We start from the raw sequence: 14,610 nt of genomic DNA, 5'->3' as shown, positions 1-14,610 counted from the left end.
GTTTTCTTTTATTTAAGTGGAGAGAAAAAAATCAGTAATTGGTAAAAAAAAAAATTGGGGGAGTTATGTTTTGCCGTTTTCCAACACCCATAACATTTTTATTTTTCCATAGATTGAGCTGAGTGAGGACTTGTTTTCTGTGTGACAAGCTGATGGTATTATCTTTATTATTATTATTATTATAGTATCTTTATTGGTTTTCATTGCATTTTTTAGGAGGACTTGTGGAGTCTGGAGTCTAGAGTTTTGATGTACTTTCTCGCTATGGCATTTGCCGATCAGGTTAATTAGTTTTATATTTTTATGAACTTAACAATACCAAATATGTTTATTTAATTTAATGTTTACTTTTGTTAATTTTTTCAATTTTTTTCATATATTTATTTGCAATATGGGGAAAATAGAGATGATCTGAAGTTTTCTATTTTTTTTTACATTTTTTAAAACTTTTTTTTAATTTTTTCCTTTTTTAGTTAGCCCCCTTATGGGACCTGAACCTCTGCTTGTCCGAATGCATATATATATACACTGCAATACTACAGTGTAAATCTTGGTCTCCTTTGAAGCTCAGCATATGGGTGAGCTTCAGAGGAGGACCAAGATGGCTGCCATGCAGTCCTTCAGCAGGGCCATGGCTGCCATAATAACCCATCTGCATCCCGAAATCACATCACAGGGCACTAATGGGAGTCGGTAATGCACAATGGTGAATGAAACCATGTAGATGCAACTAGCTATTTAATGTAGTCAGTATCTGCCACTTGTGGCGAGAGCTCAGCTCCAGAGCCTTCTCCAGCCCTAAATTTTAGACTTGAAGGTGGAAAGTATAGGAGATATTTCAATGAATCACTGGTGGTAAAATACACAGTTTAAAAGGAGTCTGCCAGCACAAAATGACTATGCTAACCAAGCAAAAGTACTAAATGCACCCTTGGACAGCCAAGTAGCTTAGTGTAGTTTCTTTAACTACTTGTTTTCCATCTATTTCTGCCCTCTTCTGTTGTCTGTAAAGGCAGAGCTGTCAATCAAGGAGGAGGAGGTTGGAGGAGGACAACAAACAACTAGGTGGGAAGGTGCACTGAACTGTTCTGCCACGCTAAGAGTGCACCGACCATCAGTGCTTGGTTTAAACAGTCATTTTGTGCTTGCAGACTCTCTGTAGCACCTAACATGTCTCCATACTATCTTTGCTATTGGTGCTGTGTTATTACTACAAATTGAATTTTTTATAGAATGGTTCATTATCGGTAGAACCACAGGTTGTCTAGATGGGAAATCTCTTTAAATGATGTTTCGTAGAGCTGTTATAACATCGTTATTCCTCAAGCTGTATACCAGCGGGTTTAACATTGGAACTACGGCAACGCAGATCATGGTCAGCAACTTGTCCTGTTCTTGGGACTGTTCAGATTCTGCTTTCATATTCAGGCTGAGAGATGACAAGCAAAATAAGAGCACAATGGTAATATGAGACGAGCATCTTGAGAAGGCCTTGTGCCTTCCAGATGATGTTTTGATCTTTAGTATAGTAGATACGATATGACTATAGGAAGTAAAAATGAGTATCATGCAAATAAATCCCAAAGTAGTCCCACTCACGGTTATTAAAAGTTGAATATGTGTGCTGTCAATGCAAGAAAGTTTCAAGACTGACATCATATGGCAGAATATATGATTGATCTCCATGGAATCAGAGAATGACAACTTTGATATTAGTAAGGTGTGCACCAAAGCATTTATGGCACCCAAATTCCAAGATACGAAGGCTAATATGGAGCATATCCACTTATTCATAAGAAGGATGTAACGCAGCGGAACACAAATCGCCACATATCTGTCATAAGCCATAGACGTCAATAAGAAGAACTCAGTCCCAACACAGAAGACATACAGAAATAATTGAAGAAAGCACTGAGAATTCGAAATGGTGGTGTCCTGAGATATCATAATGGCTAACAGTTTCGGTGAGATGACAGAGACGTATATCATGTCCAGTATCGACAGGTTGCACAGGAAGAAATACATTGGAGTATGGAGTTTGGAAGCCAGGCATACAATGAAAAGAATTATAAGGTTTCCCAATATGCAGATCAAATACATGAAGCAGAGCCACAAAAAAATGGCAAGAATAAGCTCAGGATAGTTAGAAAAACCCACCAAGTGAAATTCTCTGCTGGTTGTACAATTCGGGACAATTGTCCTCATACTCATTCCTTGGATTTCGTATTTAGTGTTTTAGTACATTGATCCGCAGGCTGAAATGAAAAAAGGAATTAAATCGGAGATGGAAAATAAAAGGATGGATTCGATCAGTTACTATGAAGGAGTTTTGTTCATTTTCTCAGTAATTGAAAGTTTAAAAGAGGCTGAGGATGCGATCATATAGTGTCTGCAGCCAGGTCTTTTTAGAAGATGAAGAAGGGTGGACAATTGCACAATGCAACAATTTAATAAGGTTATTCTGAGGATAAGAGCCTTGTGAGCAAAGTTAGGGGATGTGCGCACGGTGTCTTCTTCAGGCAGATTCCGCCCAGAATGCACCTGACAAAGCACCACAAAAGTGCCCCATAAAATGAACATAATGCACAGCAATGTCAAAACGAGATGGCTGTGCAGGTGTTCTGACTTATGTCATTTATATGAACTGCTTCAGGGTTCAGAAGACAAGGAACGACTATTGTTTAGCTTTCGTTTACTTAAAGCATAGACTGAACGCTGTCAGCGGCAGAGCCACCACAAAAACAAGGGCAAAGCTGCCAGCAAACCCACCCCAGGTGAACGTCCAGCAGCGTCATCCTGAAGCGGCTTTGCCTGGGAAAACTCGGCGGTTGCGCTGGCATCTATCATCTGAATTGGGACGTCATCAAAACTTTGTGCGACGTAAGAAAATATTATGTAATGTTTCATCAATAATGATATTAGCGATAGAAGTCATCATTACATTCATAGCATATGGTCATCACTGTTATCTCAAAAATATATCTATGACTTCATCTTTTCCAGTCATATGACAGTCAATTCAGACAAATATCGGCCATGTCATCATAAAAAAGTCACTAAACAGAAAAATATATCTGTGATGAAAAAAATATACAACTTTATTAAAGGGAACCTGTCACCTGAATTTGGAGGGACCAGTTTTGGGTCATATGGGCGGGGTTTTCGGGTGTTTGATTCACCCTTTCCTTACCCGCTGGCTGCATGCTGGCCGCAATATTGGATTGAAGTTCATTCTCTGTGCTCTGGAGTACACGACTGCGCAAGGCAATATTGAAGGGTGAATCAAACACCCGAAAACCCCGCCCATATGACCCAAAACTGGTCCTGCCAAATTCAGGTGACAGGTTCCCTTTAAACTTATCTCAATATACACAGCAGGAGCATAATGATCGTCACCAACAGCAAAGTCTAAGCCATGTCCAATGACCTGGAATAAGAACTTTATAGTGAAGCGAAAATTAAAAAAAAAAAGAAAAACTATGAGATTAGTCCAGCTAAAAAAGAAAGATACTAATTATATACTATTTGTCAGTAATAGGGCTGATGGCTGAAATAATGGTGTTATATTATAAAGAGCTAACTATATATCATCTATCTATATTCGTCAACTATCTAGTCTACATTCTATCCATCTATTATTTATCTATCTATTATCTATCCATCTATCTACTATCTATTTTCTATCTATTATCTATCTATCATCTAACTATTATCTATCTATTATCTATCTATCTATCTATCTACTATCTATTTTCTATTATCTATCATTATCTATTTATCTCTCTATTATTCTATCTATCACGTATATATTATCTATTAATCAATCTATCTATCTATCTATCTATCTACCCTCAAGTATTACCTGTAGGTTCTCCACTTGTCAGGGCCTATTTAATTGTCTTTGTATCCTTTTACTATGCACAGGTATATATGCGATTTACCCTGATCACTGCAAGGGAATATATTCCCAGTAGATTGATTACAAAGACTGTTTTGAGTGTTTATCTATAAATTAAAGTTTATTTATGGTTTAGCTTCTAATTTGGTATCTCTTGGCTGCTGATATACATCAATGGTTTAATCAAAGAATGTGAGTTGATAATAAGATAGAAAAATGTAAATAGAAAACAAAAAGAATTGTTTAATTGGAGGAAAGCTGATATTAGTTAGTGCAATTGTTACCATCCACCTCTCGTGTCTCCCCTTTTCCTCATAGTTTGTAAGCTTGCGAGCAGGGCCCTCATTCCTCCTGGTATCTATTTTGAACTGTGATTTCTGTTATGCTGTAATGTCTATTGTCTGTACAAGTCCCCTCTATAAGTTGTAAAGCGCTGCGGAATATGTTGGCGCTATATAAATAAAATTATTATTATTATTATTATTATTATTATTATTATATTAGTATTATGAATACCTAATCTGAAATTTTAAATTGCTGTATGGGTAAACCAGTGATAATTATGCAAAATATGTAGATTGTATTTATTTATTTGTTAATTTATTGATATGAACTCTACCATGGATAAATTAGATCCTCAGACCACCATTAGTATCTAAAACACTAAGTAAATAGGTCATACGAGTACTGGAGCAAGAAGAGAGACTCTGCTTTTACTACTATGGTAATGTATTGAAGGGTGACTGTGATGACTGGGAAAAGAGGGGATCTGCAGTCAGAATTAAGGAGAAGTGAGAAACCTTGCTTTTAGTAGTGAGCCTCATTCAGACGTCCGATTTTGAGTGCTATTCATGGTTTTCACGGATTGCATACGGTACTTTGATAGTCTATGGGGCCATTTTCGAGTGGTCCATGGAAAGTCGCAGGACATGTCTAATTTTGATCCATGCCAAAGGTTGGATCATAACAAGCAATGAAAGTCTATGAGTCCATGAAAAAAATCAGACCGTCCTTGGATGCCATCCGAGTTCGATCTGATTTTTCACAGACTGATTTTTACGGACTGGCACAAAAGAGAAGGTGGAGAATTTTTTTGATATACAGTATATGTGTACAAGAAAAACTGATGACACTATGACAGGGTCGGACTGGGGTGTCAGAGGCGAACAGGAAGAATTGACTTTAGGGGCCCACACTGGTAGTGTGAAGCATCAACTGTAAAATACAGGAGGCTCCTGCACATCTACTGTTCACCACCATAACTGGGATGTACAATTATGGTAGTTTGAATTAACGGGGTTCTTTAATGAAAACTAGTTATCACCGATTCACAGGTTAGGTAGGTGATAACGGTGGAATCCGACCATTGGAAACCGCACTAATAGGGAGAATAGGGAACTTTTATCCTTGACAGGGAATTTTTAACTCCATTTTAACTCCATCCACTCCATGGAGCATCAGGTCGGATGTCTGATCGCATCTCCATTCATCCTCTTTGGGCTTAAAGAAAAAAACAAGTGCAACGCTCACAGCCATTGAGGGAATGAATGGAACGGCGGTCGTGTTGTACATGCCGCTCCATACTAATGGGGCTAAACGTTTCACATTCTGTCAATTGGTGTGGGTCCCAGCAGTCAGACCTCCACCAATTAGTAGCTTATCGCTTAACTTTAGGCCACATTCACACATTCAGTATCTGGTCAGTATTTTACATCAGTATTTGTAAGCCAAAATCAGGACTGGAACAATCAGAGGAAAATTATAATAGAAACACTTCACCACTTTTGCATTTTTCAGCCACTCCTGGTTTTGGCTTACAAATACTGATGTCAAATACTGATCAAACATTGAACGAGTGAACATGGCTTTAAGAGAGGTGATTACTTGTTTTCACCAGATAAACTCTGTAAGTGCATATTTGTGTAATAGTCACAGGACAGGGAGGGGTTAAATTAAACATGCAGGTATTTAATCTCTTTTGGAAACAAAGAATCTTCCCCTTATTAATATTAGCTAGAACAAGTGACCTCCATACACAACACAATCCACTATAACAAGCCCAATAATGCTACAAACAAGGGAAAAATACACACGCTTATCAGATCACATATTATCACCACATAGTGACCGAATAATACTGCATACACAGGACAAATTCAGCAACACTATGACCAGATCACATATTACCACTAAATAGTGACCAAATAATGCTACATACAAGGGAAAAATATATCCACATCATGGCCAGACCACATATTACCACCACATAGTCAGCCAAAAATAGTACATGCAAGGAACAAATGCTGCCACACCATGGCTAGACCACAAATTACCATCACATAATTACTGAATAATACTACATACAAAAAAAATTACTACACACCATGACCAGACCACATATTACCACCATGAGATAACCGAATAATACCACATTCAAGGAAAAATTAAAACCACACCATGACAAGACCACATATTAACACCGCATGGTGATCAGATAATACCACATACAAGGGAAAAATTCTGCCACACCGGACGACATAATATATTACCAACACATATTGACCGAACAATACTACAATAGTGATTCATGAATAAAAACCACCATACACTTAACACTAATATTACCACTGGTGACATTATACACAGGAGCTCTGTATATAGTGTACAGGTAATACAGTGATCACCAGTGACATTACATAATGAACACAGCTCCTGTGCATACTGACACTGGTAATCACTGTGTTACCTGCATTCTATATAGTATATACAGAGCTCCTTTGTAGGATGTCATCAGTGATCACTGCATTACCTGTACACTGTTGCTAAATACAGAGCTCCTCTGTATAATATCACTGGTGATATCTGCATTACCTGTATGCTATATACTGTACTATATACAGAGCTCCTGTGCATAATGTGTTCACAGCATTACATGTACTCTGACACTATACACAGAACTCCTGTGTATAATGTCACTGGTGATCTCTGTATTACCAGTAGACTATGCACTATATACAGAGCTCATATGTATAATGTCACTAGTGATCCCTATATTATCTGTGCACTGATACTATATGCAGAACTCCTGTGTATAATGTCACCTGTGATCACTGAATTGCCTGTACACTGACAGTATTACAGAGCTCCTGTGCATAATGTCACTGGTGATCCCTGTATATTACCTGTACACTGACACTATATACAGAGTTCCTTTGTATAATGTCACCAGTAACATCTATATTTACTCGGTGCGTTCCGCTAGCCCTAACATAATACTAGCGCCAGGGTCTGGTTAGCAATGGCGGACAAACTGCAATCTTTGCGGTACATCCAGCAGCTGGAGGGTAGGTTGGGGCAGCTCTCGAGCACACAACCTCAGCTGTGGATGTTACCGCAGTAGCTGTTCAGGCTGCTAGCATGGCTGCAGCAACTTTGTCCACTGCTACTCCTGTTCTGACCCTATCTGGCCTCCCGCTGCCAGAAAAATTCCCTGGTGATGGCAAATCTTGTAGGGGTTTCGTGAGTCAGTGCTCAATTGTTATTATTGGTGCGTTTGCAGCCCGGGGTTCACCGTGCAGGAGGAACCTGCTGCTAGCAAATGACGGCACTATATGGCAGTTTAAGCGACCTCTGTTACTTCACAGAGTCGCACGGAAACAAGACGCTGTGCCCTGTTAACCCCACAGTAGTTCACAGTAGGGTTGAGCGACTTTTACTTTTTTGGGGTCGAGTCGGGTTTTGCAAAACCCGACTATCTCAAAAGTCGAGTCGAGTGCAATTGGCCGATTATCGCGAAAAGTTGGGGATTGACCGAAACACGAAACCCAATGCAAGTCAATGGGGAAGCATAGTCGGCAGTGAGTGGGGGCCAGGAAAACACCTACAGTGCCCATTTTAATGGCAAAAACATCCATTCTTGTTTCTGAAGCTTGTCAATCTTAATTAACTTTATAATAATAGTTGGGCATTGGAAATTGCTGGTCATTTGGCTAAAGTTGTGGGGGGTAGGGCTGGTTCAACTTTTTAGTGGGCCCAGGAAACGTGGACTACGTCACGGTGGTGGAGCAGTGAGAGGTAAGTATTTCCACTTTGCAAGTGCTGTGATCCTGAGCAAGCAGGGGGGCCCACTCATTTGCATTGGCACTGGCACAGGGCCCCTCAAAGTACGGCGGTGTGTTTGCATAGCGGGGGTGCCTCCCACCGGCAGCAACACTTCTGCGAACTCTGAGGGGCCCTGTGCCTGTGACATCGCCAACGAGTATGCCCCCCCACCTGATGAAGGAACCTGCACTTTCATCTGCACCTTCCTCTTTATCCCTGTGTAAGGTGGTATAGTATGCAGGAAGGGGAACCTGACTTTCAGCAGGGTCAGATTGTGGCTGTGTAGCGTGCAAGGGGAATGTAGTGGTATGGGTCAATGTACCAAAAAGACTCATCTAGCACTGGCTGGGCAATGGGCAGGATGAGGAGGAAACACAGATATAGGCCCAAATAATAAAGTGGGCTAAATGCAGTTCAAAATTGGTAACAGGACTAACCAGGCGGCATTGGTTTGTTCACTGGAGTAGAAAACCCAGGAGCGGCAGACACCGTTTTAAGGGCCAAACCACACTAGTAAGCCCAATGCAGTTTAATATTACAAATCTAGCCCGAAAGCCTGAAGATTGAAGCTCTGGAAAATAACACAGGACAACACCAAGGTGTGGCAGACACCGTTACTAGGCCCAACCAAAATAGTAGGCCAACTGCAGTGTTATATAAACAACAACTTAATGAGAGCCTGAAGATTGAAGCTCAGCTCTGTTCAGTGGAGAACAGAAAGCAGCGGCAGACACCGTTAGCAGGCCCCAACCACACTAGTACGCCAACTGCAGTGTTATATTAACAACAACTACTTAATGAGAGCCTGAAGATTGAAGCTCAGCTTTGTAGAGTGGAGGACAACACCAGGGAGTGGCAGACAATGATAGTAGGCCCCAACCACACATATTAACAACAACTACTTAATGAGAGCCTGAAGATTGAAGCTCAGCTTTGTACAGTGAAGGACAACACAAGGGAGCAGCAGACACCGTTAGTAGGCCCCAACCACACATATTAACAACAACTACTTAATGAGAGCCTGAAGATTGAAGCTCAGGCAAGTAAACCTGGAGAACACCTTGGAGCGGCAGACACCGTTAGTAGGCCCCAACCACACATATTAACAACAACTACTTAATGAGAGCCTGAAGATTGAAGCTCAGCTTTGTACAGTGAAGGACAACACAAGGGAGCGGCAGACTCCTTTAGTAGGCCCCAACCACACACATTAACAACAACTACTTAATGAGAGCCTGAAGATTGAAGCTCAGCTTTGTACAGTGAAGGACAACACAAGGGAGTGGCAGACACCGTTAGTTGGCCCCAACCACACACATTAACAACAAATACTTAATGAGAGCCTGAAGATTGAAGCTCAGGCAAGTAAACCTGGAGAACACCTTGGAGCGGCAGACACCGTTAGTAGGCCCCAACCACACATATTAACAACAACTACTTACTGAGAGCCTGAAGATTGAAGCTCAGCTTTGTACAGTGAAGGACAACACAAGGGAGAGGCAGACACCGTTAGTAAGCCCCAAATGAAATAGTAGGCCAACTGCACTTTTATCTTAACAACAACTACTTAATGAGAGCCTGAAGATTGAAGCTCAGCTTTGTACAGTGGAGGACAACTGTAATGGGAGACAGACACAATAAGTAGGCCTAAATAAGTAATTAGGCAAAATGCAGTTCAAAATTGGTAAGTGGAGTACACTTGCAGCATAGCGTGGTTCAGCGGAGGAGGGCATGTGTAATTAGTGGCTCTGACACAGGGAGTAGGCCTAAAATAAAAATGAAGGCTATATTAAGTTCAAAATTGGTAAAAGGAGTACACAAGTGGCATAGCTGGGTTCTGTGGTGGAGGACAACTGTTATGACTGGCTTACACAGTTACTAGGCACTAAACAGTAAGTAGGATACATGCAGTTCACAATTGGTCACAGGAGTACACAGGCGGCATAGCTTTGTTCAGTGGAGGACAACTGCAAGGAGTGGACTGGCCGAGACAGACACAGGTTGTAGGCCTACAATAGAAAGTAGGCTCTATGCAGTTTAAAGTAGGCTACAGGGGTACACAGGCAGCATTGTTGAGGTCAGCGGAGGACGATTTCAAGGAGGGACCGCAGACAGACTTCCTAGGCATAAAATAATAAAGCAGGCTTGATCCGGTTTAAATTAGGCTACAGGGGTACACAGGCAGCATTGGTGTGCTCAGCGGAGGACAATTGGAAGGAGGGACCGCAGACAGACTTAGTAGGCCTAAAATAACAAAATAGGCTCTATGCAGCTTCCATTATGTGGCAGGGGTACACAGGCAGCATTGGTGTGCTCGGCGGAGGACAATTGGAAGGAGGGACCGCAGACATACTTAGTAGGCCTAAAATAACAAAATAGGCTCTATGCAGCTTCCATTATGTGGCAGGGGTACATAGGCAGCATTGGTGTGCTCGGCGGAGGACAATGGGAAGGAGGGACCTCAGACAGTAAGTACTCCAAAAAACTAAATAGATGTTAATGTCTCGCAAAAAAAAAAAAAAAAAAAAAGGTGCCATACTTAGGTACAGGGGTGGGCTCCTATGCTGACTTTCAGACATTGTAATTTGGCGCAAAGTATTTACTGGTGTAAATGTAGGACAGGGCCCTTGCCTATTTTAAATAGCATCATACATGTCAAAAAAATGGTTATTGTCAGTGCCAGGCATTGAAGGATTTCAGCGCATAGACTAAACAGTGGTGGAGCAGCGAGAGATAATTTTACAAGTGGTAGAGCACTGTTTGACCTGGGGGGGACACTCTCTCGTGGCCGGCGATACAGGCCCAGGGCCCCTCATGTTACAATGGTGTGTCTGACGTTGGGTGCGCGCCACCACCGCCATAGACACTTCATTGTACTATGAGGGACCCATTGGTAGTGCCGTCGACCAAAAGTGGGCACACCCACCTCTTCAGACAAACGGCACTCTGACGGGTGCTTGCGCCAAGTGGCGAGACCATGGCCCCGTGGGGGGAGTTAGGCCATTTACGGAGGTGTAAACATGTCGTATGCTGTACAAACAGCAGCTGCAAATTAAGAGATTGGAACAGTCAGTAACACCATTCCCAAAGCAAGACCTTTTTTCAGGAAAGCTAGGTGTCAGCCGGGAAAGTTGGGGCAAAATAATTAGAAATCCATGAGTGGTTCATTTTAATGAAGGTTAGATCATCAACATTTTGGGTCGCCAGACGAGTCCTTTTTTCGGTCAGTATTGAACCAGCAGCACTGAATACTCTTTCTGATAGCACACTAGCTGCTGGGCAAGCAAGCTCCTGCAATGCATATTCGGCCAATTCAGGCCAGGTGTCTATTTTGGATGCCCAGTAATCAAAGGGGAATGATGGTTGAGGGAGAACATCGATAATGGAGGAAAAATAGTTAGTAACCATACTGGACAAATGTTGTCTCCTGTCACTTTGAATTGATGCTGCAGTACCTGTCATGTCTGCGGTCATTGCGAAATCACTCCACAACCCGGTCAGAAAACCCCTCTCTCCAACGCCACTTCTGATTTGTGCACCTCTAACACCTCTGCCCTGTTGCCCCCTGCAGCTCGTGTGAGAACCATCACCGGCGCTGTGTGCTGGGAATGCCTGAATCAAACGGTCTACAAGAGTAGCTTGTTTGGTTGCCAATATTTGTTCGAGGTTCTCATGTGGCATGATATTTTGCAATTTGCCTTTATAGCGAGGATCAAGGAGGCAGGCCAACCAGCATTTCGTCATCGGTCTTCATTTTTATAATGCGTGGGTCCCTTTTGAGGATACGCAAGGCATAATCCGCCATGTGGGCCAATGTTCCAGTTGTCAAATCAGTGCATGTGCTGGGTTGAGGAGCACTTTCGGGCAAATCAACGTCACTTGTCTCCCTCAAAAAACCTGAACCCGGCCTTGCAACGACAGCAGTTTCTATTGCCCCCTGAGAAGCTTCCTCATCCAAAAAATACTCATCCCCATCATCCTCCTCCTCCTCCTCTTCGCCCCCCACCTCGTCCTGTAGACTTCCCTGAGCTGACTGTCATCTAGGCTTCCCTCGTCCTCGGCTGCAGATGCCTGCTCCTTTATGTGCGTCAAACTTTGCATCAGCAGATGCATTAGGGGGATGCTCATGCTTATTATGGCGTTGTCTGCACTAACCAGCCGTGTGCATTCCTCAAAACACTGAAGGACTTGACACAGGTCTTGTAGCTTCGACCACTGCACACCTGACAACTCCATGTCTGCCATCCAACTGCCTACCCGTGTATGTGTATCCTCCCACAAATACATAAGAGCACGCCTCTGTTTGCACAGTCTCTGAAGCATGTGCAGTGTGGAGTTCCACCTTGTTGCAACGTCAATGACTAGGCGATGCTGGGGAAGTTTCAAAGACCGCTGATGGTTCTGCATACGGCTGGAGTGTACGGGCGAACGGCGGATGTGCGAGCAAAGTCTGCGCACTTTCAGGAGTAGGTTGTGTAACCCCGGATAACTTTTCAGAAAGCGCTGCACCACCAGGTTTAAGGTGTGAGCCAGGCAAGGAATGTGTTTCAGTTGTGACAAAGCTATGGCAGCCATAAAATTCCTTCCGTTATCACTCACTACCTTGCCTGCCTCAAGATGTACAGTGCCCAGCCATGACTGAGTTTCTTGCTGCAAGAACTCGGACAGAACTTCCGCGGTGTGTCTGTTGTCGCCCAAACACTTCATTGCCAATACAGCCTGCTGACGCTTGCCACTAGCTGTTCCATAATGGGACACCTCGTGTGCAACAGTGCCAGCTGTGGATGGAGTGGTCGTGCGACTGCGGTCTGTGGATGAGCTTTCGCTTTTGCTGGAGGACGAGGAGGAGGAGGGGGGACGAACGCCTACAGCCAACTGTTTCCTAGACCGTGGGCTAAGAAGAACTGTCCCAATATTGCTGTCCTCTGTGGACCCTGCATCCACCACATTAACCCAGTGTACTGTGATGGAGACGTAACGTCCTGGACAATGTGGTCTTTTACATGCTGGTGGAGGGCTAGGATGGCTTTTCTGGAAAAGAAGTGTCGACTGGGTAGCTCGTAGCGTGGTACAGCGTAGTCCATCAGGGCTTTGAAAGCTTCGGTTTCAACTAACCGGTAGGTCATCATCTCTAACGAGATTAGTCTAGCAATGTGGGCGTTCAAACCCTGTGTATGCGGATGCGAGGATGAGTACTTCCTTTTCCTAACGAGAGTCTCATGTAGGGTGAGCTGGACTGGAGAGCTGCATAGGGTGGAACTAGCGGGGGTACCGGTGGACATGGCAGACTGAGTGAGGGTTGGTGATGGTATTCTTGCTGTTGCCCTACATACAGTGTTTCCTACCACGAACCTGGTGATTCCCTGACTGTTTTGGCCTTGCGACGAAACCACCACATTTACTGCAGGTGGTGTGTTAAACGGTGGGCTTACTGTTATGGATCCTTAATGGCTGAGGATCACAAATAGACCATCAAGTGAATAATCTTAAGACTAGCTCTAGGGAGATGGTAACTGGACTGATCGCAAATCTGAACCTATCCAACACAACTAGAAGTAGCCGGTGAACGTGCCTAAAAAATTTACTAGACGTCTCGAGCCAGCCTGAGGAACTAGCTACCCCTAAAGAGAAAGAAAGACCTCGCTTGCCTCCAGAGAAATAATCCCCAAAGATATAGAAGCCCCCAACAAATATTAACGGTGAAGTAAGAGGAAGGCACATACATAGGGATGAAATCAGATTTAGCAAAAGAGGCCCACTAGTACTAGAAAGCAGAAAATAGAGCAGGGGTCTATGCGATCAATAAAAAACCCTTACAAAATATCCATCCTGAGATTTCAAGAACCCACACACCGACTCACGGTGTATGGGGAGAAACTCAGTCCACTAGAGCAACCAGCAAGCCAGGGAAACACACTTTAGCAAGCTGGACAAGAAAACATAATAAACACTGCTGATCAAAAAATGAGCAAACAAAACTTAGCTTGTCCTGGATGGACTGGGAGCAAGGTAGTCAGAGGAATCTGAGCAGCACTGATTACATCGACAGCCGGCAACAAGTGGCAGAAAAACAGAGCTATATAGGAACCTCCCAGAGGATAATGAACCAGCTGATAGCCAGAGACCAGCAGGATAACAAACAAAGCCACCAGGGGGAGCCCAAAGCAAAAGTCACACCATACCGCCAGTGACCACATGTTATGACCCCAATGGCGAGGGTCTCAGAGGAACGTGGAAGTCTGCAGAATACAAAAATCCAGCTCATAGGGCAGTGGTAACTGGGTTGACCATATATCTACTCCTAACGCCAACACTAGAAGTAGCCGGGGATCATTCCTACGTTGATTCTAGATGACACGCGCCAGCCGGAGAATCTAGCTACCCCTAGTAGAGGAAAACAAAGACCTTTCTTGCCTCCAGAGAAGGGGACCCCAAAGCTGGATAGAAGCCCCCCACAAATAATGACGGTGAGGTAAGAGGAAATGACAAACACAGAAATGAACCAGGTTTAGCACAGAGAGGCCCGCTTACTGATAGCAGAATAAAGAAAGGTAACTTATATGGTCAACAAAAACCCTATCAAAATCCACACTGGAAATTCAAGAACCCCC

At 43.2% G+C, this 14,610-nt stretch overlaps 1 protein-coding gene across 1 annotated transcript; it reads right to left on the bottom strand.

Moving 5' to 3' along the window:
* Positions 1-1,281: 1,281 nt before the first annotated feature.
* Positions 1,282-2,205, bottom strand: LOC143774845 (olfactory receptor 1G1-like). The gene has a single exon (XM_077262615.1). It carries the CDS (start codon positions 2,203-2,205, stop codon positions 1,282-1,284), a length of 924 nt encoding a protein of 307 aa, XP_077118730.1.
* Between the last annotated feature and the right edge of the window lie 12,405 nt (positions 2,206-14,610).

The sequence above is a fragment of the Ranitomeya variabilis genome, chromosome 5, assembly GCF_051348905.1.
Source record: "Ranitomeya variabilis isolate aRanVar5 chromosome 5, aRanVar5.hap1, whole genome shotgun sequence".
NCBI lineage: Eukaryota > Metazoa > Chordata > Amphibia > Anura > Dendrobatidae > Ranitomeya > Ranitomeya variabilis.
Note: the sequence above shows the minus strand (reverse complement) of the source record. Positions and strands in the feature narration are given on the sequence as shown.

Bases quoted from the DNA above. Each gene is read 5' to 3' on its own strand.
- LOC143774845 (XM_077262615.1), bottom strand. From the start codon at position 2,205: ATGAGGACAATTGTCCCGAATTGTACAACCAGCAGAGAATTTCACTTG.